This window comes from Carassius auratus, chromosome 16 (genome assembly GCF_003368295.1).
Source record: "Carassius auratus strain Wakin chromosome 16, ASM336829v1, whole genome shotgun sequence".
Taxonomy (NCBI): Eukaryota; Metazoa; Chordata; class Actinopteri; order Cypriniformes; family Cyprinidae; genus Carassius; species Carassius auratus.
The window spans coordinates 4,880,797-4,892,858 of record NC_039258.1 but is presented as its reverse complement, the minus strand read 5'-3'; the positions used below and the strand labels follow the sequence as shown (position 1 = coordinate 4,892,858).

Sequence of the window (12,062 nt, the reverse complement as noted above, 5' to 3'; positions counted from 1 at the left end):
TATTACACTTTTGAAGTATATAGTTTTTTGGTATGATAACATACATAAATGTTGATTACGTAGCTACTGAAAATATATATAATTAAATATATCAATATATCAGTAATTAATAAACAATAATTTATTCCATTTTTATTTTATTCACTGACGTGTACATGCGTTACTTTATCTTCCAGATGTTTTTAATCATCTTCAATAAAATGCAAGATCGTGAGATAAAAATATCTTCCTCCACCAAGTGTCAGGGGACGGCGGGGCTCGTTTCATCCGGTGCGCAGGAGGGGAGGGTCGCTGGCGTCTGGGCGGCGGAGTGTGTCTCCACATCCCTGCGCTTCATCGTCTGAATGAAGCATCGGGAGTTTTGGGGTCAGATCCTGCAGATAACCAGGTTCCTGTCTGTCTCTGTCATAGCATATAAAATCATGGAGAACACGCTGCCTGTTAGACTGCAAGAGAGGTGCTCTGGAAGAGATGACTGCAAGTATGATGATGCTCAGGGTGTGTGGACTCCTTCTTATATGCTCTAGTCTAATTGGTAAGCAGGGTTTTACTTTCCTAATATTTGACTGTAATTTAATGTCTCTGTTAGGCTACTTATTGACTTGCTTTTACATGCAGTGGTGTCCAAAAGTGTGAGTCCAAATTGGAATATAGCCTATGGTTTATTAAAAAAATACTATTTTCAGTACAGTACAGCATTTTTTTATTTAAAGTTTTCACTCATATTGCCTTGCTGACAATGTCATTTGAATCAGCACTTTTATGTTAGGTTATATCAGAAAAATATGAATATTTTCAAACATTTGTATATGAATATAGCCAACACACACACACACACACATATACAGTACAATATTATTTGTTATTTTGAAATATGGGGTTTACTATACAATTTACATTTTAAACAGGTAGAATTTTAATATTACATTTTAATATAATATAATATAATATAATATAATATAATATAATATAATATAATATAATATAATGATAGGAAAAAATTGTTAGTCTGAAAGTACTGTAAGTAGCTTTGGATAAAAGCGTCTGCTAAATGCATAAATTCTTTTTTATATACAGTGGGGATCGAAAGTTTGGGCACCCCTTGCAGGTGCTGTGAAAATGCGAGTAATTTTCAAAAAATAAGAGAGATCATACTAAATGCATGTTATATTTTATTTAGTACTGTCCTGAGTAAGATATTGTACATAAAAGATATTAACATTTAGTCCACAAGACAAAATAAATGCTGAAATTATTAAAATAACCCCACTCAAAAGTTTGGGAACCCTTGGTTCTTAGTACTGTGTTCTGTTACCTGATGATCCTCGACTGTCTTTCTGTTTTGTGATGGTTGAGCATGAGTCCCTTGTTTGTTCTGAACAGTTAAACTGAGCAGCGTTCTTCAGAAAAATCTTTAAGGTCCTGCAGATTCTCCAGTTTTCCAGCATCTTTGCATATTTGAACCCTTTCCAGCAGGGACTTTATGATTTTGAGATACATCTTTTCAGACTGAGGACATTTGAGGGACTCAAACACAACTATTTAAAAAGATTCAAACATTCACTGATGCTCCAGAAGGAAACAAGATGCATTAAGAGCTGGGGGTGAAAACTTTTGAACACGATGAAGATGGCCAAATTTGTCTTATTTTGTTGAAATTTTTTTTTTTTCCATTTAGTTCTGCCCTTCTTAGGCAACAGAAGATACTTTTATGTTTCCCGGTACACAAATTAAGTACAATTTACATTGATCTTCAAATTCCAAAAGTTTTCACCCCCCAGCTCTTAATGCATCTTGTTTCCTTCTGGAGCATCAGTGAATGTTTGAATCTTTTTAAATAGTTGTGTTTGAGTCCCTCAAATGTCCTCAGTCTAAAAAAAAAGATATATCTCAAAATCATAAAGTCCCTGCTGGAAAGGGTTCAAATATGCAAAGATGCTGGAAAACTGAAGAATCAGCAGGACCTTAAAGATTTTTCTGAAGAACGCTGCTCAGTTTAACTGTTCAGAACAAACAAGGGACTCATGCACAACCCTCACAAAACAGAAAGACAGTCGAGGATCATCAGGTAACAGAACACAGTACTAAGAACCAAGGGTTCCCAAACTTTTGAGTGGGGTTATTTTAATAATTTCAGCAATTTTTTTGTCTTGTGGACTAAATGTTAATATCTTTTATGTACAATATCCTACTCAGGACAGCACTAAATAAAAAATAACATGTATTTAGTATGATCTCTCTTATTTTTTGAAAATTACTCATATTTTCACAGATTCTGCAAGGGGTGCCCAAACTTTCGATCCCCACTGTATATATAAAGTTTTCACACATATTTCTGTGCTGACAATATCAATACAATATTGTATGAAATTAGCATTTTAAGACATTAGCATGTAAATATATGTGCATTATTATATGGTTTCATGATTTGTTCATCTGTAATTTTTTAAATCTCAAATGTACATTTACATTTTATTATTATTAAAATAAATTTAATCTGTGTATAATTCTAATATATCCTATTTGTTGTTATCTGCTTTTTATTTTTCTCTTTTTATTACAAAATGTACTTATTGAATTGTTTATTTACCTATTTTCAACTAATGCTTTTTTGTCTTGAAATGAAAGTTGAAATATATACAGTATATATATATATATATATATATATATATATATATATATATATATATATATATATATATATATATATATATATATATATATATATATATATATGGAGATCAATTTAAAATATCACTTTCTCATGTGAAGGAGATTGTTTCCCTTTCAAAAGAAAGCTGTGTTGCTCTGTTCTTTGTAGCTGGATGTCTTTGATCACTTATACAGGAAGAAATATTGCTTTGCAAGGGAAGCCAGCCATTTCCACTGTACATTTACCCTTTTCCTCATCAGTAAGCCAATATTATAAAAAGAAAAAAAAAGAAAAGAAAAATTCAGAAGTAAAGCAGACTTGGATTAAAACACACACACACAAAGGGTTCCATATTAAAATATGTTTTAATGAAGAACTTTTAATATCTATATGAACCTCTGCATTGCATATATATATATATATCTTATATAAATTATATATCTTAAAGTCTTGTTTCAAAATGTTATTTTCACAACCAAAAAATAAAAATAAAAAATGCAATCAAAATGTTTTTTGGGGGAAATCAGATTTTTTGGAACCTTTCATGTGTAAGAGTATAGAGCTGATTTGTTAATAATTTGTGGTTATGTGTTTTCTTTCATTTTAGATGCTAAATTAGACATAATCAGTGGTGACCCAGATATTCAGGTGGGACAAGAGACTCTGCTTTTGTGCAAAGGTTGGTGTGTTTAGTACTAAGAATTAATTAATTGACACAAATAATGACCTCAAATTATATCTGTATTACTAATTCACTTAAACATGTCTTAATGTTGTTGCATTAGCTACAAAATACAAGACTGAATAGACATGAATGATTCCATTTTGGAAACAAATCCGAGCTCAGTGTGACTTTTTGACTGTATGAGTTCTCCTCAAGTGCCAGCAATACATTTTGTTTTCTTTTTGAAGTATCTATCATTTGAAACCTAACAAACATGTTTTTATGAAGTAGTTTGTTTGAAAAGCTTTCTTGAGCTTTTTTTTAATTAAATTGCATTTGGTTTGAGGTTTCTTGTTACATTCTTTGTCCAAATACTTTTGGAGGCCTTTGAAAAGCATAACAATCTGTACCAGTCAAAAAAAAGAATATATTGCTGATATAATGTAACTTTCATAAAATAACCAAGAAGGTGTTGTTTTTAGTGTTAATCTGTGAAATATTACAATATAAATAGTAATATTATCCGTATATTGTCAACATTACGGGACACGTTTTTGCTGCTTACCACATTTTTTGTGTCTGCTTAACTGAATAAATGACTATTATAAACCATAACTTGTATTATGTCATAGTTAATTAATGCCATATGGACATTCATACACTCATCTCTGGTGGATAACAGAGTAGTTCCTAAATGTAACATTGAAATAAGTTGTTTTTGGAAAGATGTTTTGAAACTTATGTATTACGAAAAGTCACATGAAAAATAAATTCTTTTCTTTTCTTTTCTATGTTCTGTTGCGTGGTTCAGCTGATTCAGAGGGAGATTTTAGTTGGTTGAAAGATGATGAAGAAATCGATGAAGATCGCCATGTAGTCGAGAAAATTGATGAGTCCTCGAGTAAACTGATCTTGAAGAATGTTGAATTGACTGATGCTGGAAACTATACCTGCGTGTTTGAAAATGATCAAGGACAGAGAAAGATTACCTACCAGATCTACGTCTACCGTAAGTTCCCTTCTTCTGGTTCTTGTTCCTGAAGACTCATAATGTTCCTGAGCATATTAACTTGTGGATTCACAAAATGTGTAAATGATTCTCATTTGAAATTTTGTCCAACAATCAGAAACACCGGACTTTGGCGACACATCAGTGTACCATGAATTTCTGGTGAACCAGACAGTGGAGATTCCCTGCGAGGTGTCTGGGCAGCCTGCGGTGGAGATCCTCTGGTTTCGGAATGATAGCATCATTAAAGATGACGGTAAGGAGATGGCCATGCTGCAGGTTCTTCTGCTCTTTTATGTGGTATGGGGGTCTCCTCACCTTCCTTGCTATCAGTGATGCCTGTAGATGGCAGGATGGTGGTCGATCTGGTAATGTTGGTGGGAGGGGCTTTTGCATTCATTTTCTGACCGATTTGCAAACTAATCGAGAGATGTTTCTTGCTGGAAGTTGGGAAACATCTGTGAACGGTTTGGTTTAGTGTTTTTTCTTCCTGTCTGATGGTGAGGCCAAAAGAAACAGCTCCAAAACAACAAACCCTGACCCATTTCAAGTAAACACCACCATTGACAACCTTAATGGGACAGTTCACCCCAAAATGAAAAGTCTATTATTATTAACTCACACTTCTTCTTTTTTGTTCCACAGGGTTTGGAATTTTATGAGGGCTCTTTGGAAAAAATGTGTGTCGACATTTCTACTTAGTGATATTCTGTTGGTCTTTACATGACTCCAAGTATTTTTAGTGTGTGTTTTTAGTATATCCAGTGATTGGCAATTTGGCATTAAATTCCAGTCGAAAAACAGATAAGCGTGAATCTGGCAATGTTTTATTACATTCAGTGTTTACATATCACACACACTTTGAAATGTCTAATGAGTTGCTAATGAGTCTAATGAGACTCGTTCGCTAACATGTTTCATTCCGTTCCATTTTGCAAATTTCACAACACTTTCAAAGTGAGATGCCCAGTGCAGCTAAAAGAATGTTCAGTTTTATCCAAAAAAAAATTAAATGTCTGGTGAATGGTGCTAAAAGATTAATGCTCTATAAAGAAAACCCTACAACCTACAATTAGCTTTTTTTTTTTTTTTAAAGACACGCTATTTAGCTTAAGCAACCATGCAATTTTAACTTTCATCTTTGAGCTCTTTTATAGAGTTTAACTTGTAACTGAGCACTGCACGTCACAAGTTCAGGTGAGCTACTTAGCAAGTTTACAATGACAGATAAGCCAGATATATGGAGATGCAAATGTATTGTGCAAGGACTCAGGATGAACTGGAATCATTATTTATATGAGAAGTAATAAAAGCTGTTGGTGATCATGTTGTAGTTTTTGGAGAGACATGTTTTTCCCAGTGAGTCTATTGCTAAATAATGATAAGAGTTTTGGTTTTGTGGTGAACTGGCCATTTAAGAGTGTGTGTGGGCTTTTAAATTCTTAGTCTTATGAACTTAAAGTAATACTATTGCATCTTTGACATTTCTCATGCTGTACCCTCCCTCTTCTCTTTGTACAGGACGAGGTAATCTCAGAATCCTGTCAGATAAGTCTCTGCAGATTTCAGGAATTCAGCAGGAAGACAGCGGAACCTACACGTGTGTGGGCAGGATCAAGGGACGCCCCACAGAAAGGGAGCTCCAGATCTCTGTTGATGTTAATGGTGAGGACATAGATGAATTAATCATGTTTGTTCTTAATGTGGTCAGGCTGAATATGTCCTCTTAATATCTGCTTTACACATCCCATTCTCCAGAGCCACCAACTGTCCTGATTGACCAGGACACAAAAAGGGTTTTGGCCGGACCCGACACCACTGTGTCTATAACCTGCCGGGTCAAAGGAGTACCCCGTCCAAATATTTCATGGACACTGTATGTATATCAGTAGAAAATGCTATAATATTTCTTCCATGCTTACCTATTATCTTTTAATATTTGGGAATCTGCTTTTGAAGTCAAAAGTTTTAGTTCTTACTTGTTACATGCAAATAATCCATCCTGACTACTTCTATTGCTCCATTTCAAAACATAGTGAGCTACCTACAAAGGCAGCATAATAGGTATTACAGACAAGCTGCTGCCTTTTTAGAGACAAATTTCAGGCAAATTTCATGCAGATAATGACAGTTCTGAATGCTTTACATAAAGCAATGCATAATAAAAAAATAAAAATTAATAGGAGAACTTGATTTAAAATTTATTTAAAACAAATTATAAATTGATTATAAATACAAAAAAAAAATTTTTTTTTAGTCCACTAATAAAATTAGCATTTTGGTACTGTTATTTTAGAACCACCCTAATGCTAAATGTTATTGAAATCAGTTGTAGACAGCAAGGCAGCTCAGTAATGTTTGGAACAGACCCTATACGGCATGTGTTTACACATATTCTTCAGTCTTAGAGTCCATCTTGTCGTTTTGTATATTTGGAGTTTCCCTTTGTCTCTTAGTTGTTAGTTTTCCTCCCATGAATATATTTGTGTAGTCTTAATGAACAATAGTGGCAAACAGACTTTGTTTCTGGATCTTTCCCCTCAGCCCATCCACCTCTGACGAGTCCCGTCACAAATACAGCTCTGATATGAGTGAGCTCACCATCTCTGCAGTGACCAGGAGGGATTTTGGAAAGTATGTCTGCAAGGCTACCAATAAGATTGGGGAAGACTCCGACACATTTACTCTGGATGTCTCAGGTAAAACAAGACTATCTTAGAAAACTTTAAATGAAGTCATGTGTCTATACTTTCTGAAAGTGCAGAGGCATTGAATGTGGCAGCTGGTCTGCATCCATTTGTTTTTAGTCAATATACAGTAACAAACTTTAACATGAATCAAAATTGATCCCATTTACCATCTTAATGAATATTTACTCTCCAAATGAAGGGATTTCTTTTATTTCTTCTATGGCCAGTAAGTTTCGAAAGTTGGCCGATACTGGTTGTAAAATGTTACATACTGGATTCGTTGGCTGCGAACACCCATTGTTCATGATCCTATCAATCCATTCCTGAAGAATAAAATCAAGACAAGCAAGCATATTCTTTCTGAAGATCCTGTTTTATTTAAGTCAAATTGGTTGTGAAATGTGTCATGCTGGGTATAAACTCCAGTGAATTTGTGTTTACGGCTCAACTGGTTGTTTTTTCCTCTACTTTACTTTATTTGCCTTTCTTTGCAATTTTGTTCAGCCAAAGGTTTATTCCAAAAAAACATTTTACTACAGTCACAAACACAGATATGGGGAATTTGATATCATGCAAGCAATCAAATTGACACTCTCCAATATGCCAGATGGCCCAGACCCAAAAAAAACTCACTGTTACCCTTTTGTATGATATAAAAATAGATATTTAATGAATTTATTTCCATAGTAGTTATATATTTATGGTTCAATGTATATATTTATATTTATTATTCAACTTTTGAAGATAAGTATGTTTTTTTTTTATTGTTTTTCTTTGCCGCCTAAAATGTTATTTTTAATTGAATTTTTTTCTTTTTTGATCATTATTCAGAACGGCCAACTGTAGTTTTGGATCAACCCAAGCTGGCGGTTATTCCAGGAGAAACTGGATCTGTGATCTGCAATGCCACAGGACATCCAACACCAACCGTACAGTGGGTCAGGAAGTCTACCAAAGAAAAAATGGTGAGAGACATCTTAATCGCAAAACGTTTTTGAAATATGCTTAATAGACAACATTTGCATGGGTTAAGGGCAATATTATTATAATTGTATTATTAGTGATGGTGGTGAAGACTGGGAGAGATTCTACATCTACAGGAAATTTGAGCCACGTACTCTTCTCTTCAGTCTTAATGATTTTTTCCCGTCTCTTATTGTCTTTCCTTTTTGCACGAACGTGTGGGCAGATGATTGTGGAGGATTCTAAGCTTATTCTTAAAAACGTAATGCCCTCTGATGGTGGCTTGTACTCCTGCATAGCCAACAATACGGCAGGAACAACCACTGAGGACTTCCAGCTGATCAGTAAGGCTCTTGTCATGGCTTCAGTAGTAGTTAACTAACTTTGATTTGTTGATGTCTTGAATTTCTGCATAAACTTTCAATATTACTTCTCATTATTCTGTTCTGTTCCTCTCTCTCAAAAGCCTGGCCTGGGACACCCGCTAAGTTCAGTGTGGCTTCGGGGCCCTCCTCTTCTGTCCTCATCCGGAGAGCCCCAGTGCAAGATGGAGGGTCCTCCATTACCCAGTTCATCCTTCAGTGGAAGAAACCGTCTGAAGACACCTGGAGTCAAAGCGCTGTCAAGCCCTCAAGTAAATAAGTCAATCCAAAAAGTGTAGTTTGTTTTGATTGTTTTGTAAATTTAAATGTATAAACAAAATGCTTACATTTGTAGATCTCCTGGAGATCACGGGCCTTGAGCCATACACAGAGTACCTCATTCGTTTTGCGGCCAAAAACTCTCATTTCCAGGGGAACTTCTCCACAGAACACAAGATCTTCACCAAGTCCCACCGTGAGTATCAGCAGAGATCTCTTCTGTCTATTCACTTCATCTGCTTCATGCAGTATCTACTATTTTTGATGTTGATAGCTATTATTAAAATTGTTAGAACTTTTCATGCCATTGGAAGGACACATGGAATCTTCACTCAATTTAGCACGCAGCTGACTTGATTATTATTATTATTATTTATTTTTTTTGCTTAGCTTAAATAAATTAAGAGGCTATTTGCACTTAAAACCTTTTGGACCATTAGGACCATACAATATCTGTATCTGTGTCTACGTATGTATCTGTGTCTGCAGATTTTATTAAGATAATTTTGTTACAGTTGATACCATGTCATGCTGTCGTTCTTGCTCTTCACATATGTTCATGATTTGCTTCCGCTGCCCGTTCTTCCTCTAATTGCCTCCTGCTTGACGATGACGATCTCCCTGCATTACGACCTGCTCCTGGTCCCGGGTCCCGTCCATTGCCTTATTCTGCCCTTCCTTTGCAGATGGTAATTCAAAATTTTAAATGCATACATATCCAGTTGATAGGCTAAAACACAAGCCTAATTGTTTACTGGCATATATATGTGTGAAAATGAGTTTACCTGCATGTTTTCAATGCTGGAGAAAGTGACAAAATTGCTACTTCAGGTTTCCTTCAGCATGAAATCAATGTTGGTCTACCACTCTCGCACATCTGTACTAGAGTGAATAAGTTTGGAGCTTATCCACTGGATTGTCAATTACTGAAGTATGATGCTGACAATATAACTTTAATATAATACAGAGGCCAACAGTGAAACATCAAATATAGCATTCTTAGAATAATTAGGGTTGGGTGTTAAAAATGTACAATCATTTTCATGTGCTTTTTATTTGGCCAATGACTAGTTTTGTAAGAGATCTATCACTTATCCTAAACTTAACAGTGTTTATTTTTGGTGTTTGATTCATTTCTGTGATTTAAAATCACTAAATAATTGATGCAGTGATCCATTTTTCATCTCTTCCTTGTGTTCATTTAATAAATTAGTATAAAAAACATGCATTTTGAATGTATCTTAGGAACAACCACTGACTCTAAATGTATTTTTAGTTTTTGTGTTAAACATGTTAAATTAATTTAGCAATTAGCTGTTTAAGAAAAACTTAAATATCAGTATTTAGAATACCATTCAAAATTTTGGGGTCAGTAGGATTTTTTGAAAGTGTGTGTTCCTTTGAACTTAAATCCTTTTGGAAAAAAAAGTTTCCACAAAAATGTTAAACAGCTCGACTGTTTTCAGCATTGAATCAGCAAATTCAAGTGATTTCTGAAGGATCATGTGACACTGAAGACTGAAGTTATAATGTTGAAAATTCAGCTTTTGCATTACAAGTAAAATCATTAATATATGTTCAAATACATTCAAATAGAAAACCATTTTTATTGTAGGCCTACTTTTGATCAAATGCAGCCTTGGTGAGCATAACATTTTGCAGCCTTTTTTTGCTCCTTGTATCTAATGTTTCCTCTTTCCCTCATGTAGGTGAACCCGACAGCCCCATTATGTCTCTGAGCGAGAAGAAGCTGGAAAAGAACTCATTCTCCATCCCCATTAAACAACTGAAAAATGAAGGCTCTCCCATCCTACACTACATTGTACGCTACAAAGGGGTCAGTCTGAAGTCGAAAACTTCTCACTATATCTCTGCAGTATATGTATTTTTCATGTTGTTTAAATATGTGGAGTGCAACCCATATATCTAAATGTAAAATGTCACTCATTTGGAACAGAACAAGGAAAATGAGGAATGGATTGAAAAAGAAATTCCTGGAAACTCCAGCGAAATCCAGCTGAATAATCTCCAGTACGATGCTGACTATCAAATGGAAGTTAATGCAGTAAACCAGAATGGCTCCTCCAGCACTGCCAAAATGAACTTCACCGTCCCACAACCTGGTAGGACTGATTAGAGCAAGCTTAACAATATCATGCATTATGTCCTTACCAAATAGTTCACCCTTTTAGTGATATGAATTGATTTCTCTTTCTCTTGCAGTCAGTCAGCCGGCGTTAGGGAAAGGAGGTGTGGTGGGAATTGTAATGTTAATCTTCTTGGTGCTGATGTTGTCAGTAGATGCTTTCTGTTGTTACACCAAACGCTGCGGCCTGCTCAATTTCCTTGCTCACAAAATATTTGGATACAAGATTTCAGTGTCTAAAGGACTGGATGAAGAGGCCAATAATTCCACTGGGTAAGACAACTTCATCCTTAAGTGCACATGCTGTAGAGATAGACAAAACTGTTATTTTCTGTCCTAGATTTCCGAGTCATTGTTTGCACATAATTCTAGTTTATGGTGATTGCATGTTAATCTTTAAAGGAATATTTTACCTTATAATGAAACTCCGCCCTCAATTTCAAATGTTTTCACACTAGAAGTGGATGCAAAACAATCCTAAATAGAGCAAAAGCACAATAAATGTATCCTAAATGAAGTCTTTAAAAAATACTAGTCTTCTGAATACATGTGATACATTTGTGTGAGGAAAAGTCCTAACATTATTTTCATTTTTTGGTGAACTATTCCTGTATGTAAAGTACACACACATCAAGAAAGTGCAAAGATACTTTACTTTGGAATAGAAGTGTAAATAATTAAATAATGTAAAATATATAATAATTATACATTTTATTGTATTCCTCACTGTTATGAACTGGTTTATAACAAAAGCTGATTATAATTGAAACAATAACACTTCACAATAAAGATTGAATAAAGTTTAAAAACAATACAATAAAGAATAGAGGGTTTTTACCAAATGTTTTAAAACCATGTTTAATGTTTTTTTTTTTTTACTAACATAACAACTGAGATAAATTAATTATATAAATTAATTTAAAAAAATGATGAATGCATTTTAAACTAACAAACTAAGTGTTAATATTTTAAATATGTTTTAGAATACATATAGACAAAATGATTCATAATTCTCAAAAAAACTCATAATTAACAATTAACCTTATGATCTTTTTTTATATTATGTCTAAGATGGTGCATTCAGATGGATTTGCTGTGTCCTGTGTGTGATTGCTCTCTCCTAAGCTTCAGTCCTCTTTTCTCCTTTGGTACAGAGACGTGAAGCTGGGCGGGCTAACACTACCACGAGGCAGCATCCCAAAGCTTCAGTCACCCAGTGGGGCAGTGAATGGCGCTCATTCAGAGGTCACGTGTGACAAAGCGCCTCTTACCAAATTCGAGTAGGTGCCAACCTCA

General features: G+C 34.6%; 1 protein-coding gene across 3 annotated transcripts in view; it reads left to right on the top strand.

Moving 5' to 3' along the window:
* Positions 1 to 421: 421 nt before the first annotated feature.
* The window catches only part of LOC113115838 (neural cell adhesion molecule 1-like), a 51,863-nt gene continuing 40,222 nt past the window's right edge, over positions 422 to 12,062 (top strand). Inside the window, exons 1-16 of one of the 3 annotated variants that reach the window (XM_026283498.1) lie at positions 422 to 535; positions 3,261 to 3,332; positions 4,129 to 4,326; positions 4,445 to 4,582; positions 5,848 to 5,991; positions 6,085 to 6,202; positions 6,871 to 7,025; positions 7,848 to 7,981; positions 8,206 to 8,323; positions 8,446 to 8,613; positions 8,697 to 8,816; positions 9,307 to 9,309; positions 10,330 to 10,457; positions 10,578 to 10,743; positions 10,844 to 11,039; positions 11,921 to 12,046. In XM_026283498.1, the coding sequence (XP_026139283.1) occupies positions 472 to 535; positions 3,261 to 3,332; positions 4,129 to 4,326; positions 4,445 to 4,582; positions 5,848 to 5,991; positions 6,085 to 6,202; positions 6,871 to 7,025; positions 7,848 to 7,981; positions 8,206 to 8,323; positions 8,446 to 8,613; positions 8,697 to 8,816; positions 9,307 to 9,309; positions 10,330 to 10,457; positions 10,578 to 10,743; positions 10,844 to 11,039; positions 11,921 to 12,046 (2,048 nt within the window). In that variant the 5' untranslated portion in view covers positions 422 to 471. The remainder of the gene's footprint in view (positions 536 to 3,260; positions 3,333 to 4,128; positions 4,327 to 4,444; positions 4,583 to 5,847; positions 5,992 to 6,084; positions 6,203 to 6,870; positions 7,026 to 7,847; positions 7,982 to 8,205; positions 8,324 to 8,445; positions 8,614 to 8,696; positions 8,817 to 9,306; positions 9,310 to 10,329; positions 10,458 to 10,577; positions 10,744 to 10,843; positions 11,040 to 11,920; positions 12,047 to 12,062) is intronic. The other 2 variants (XM_026283500.1, XM_026283499.1) reach the window with 2 other exon arrangements.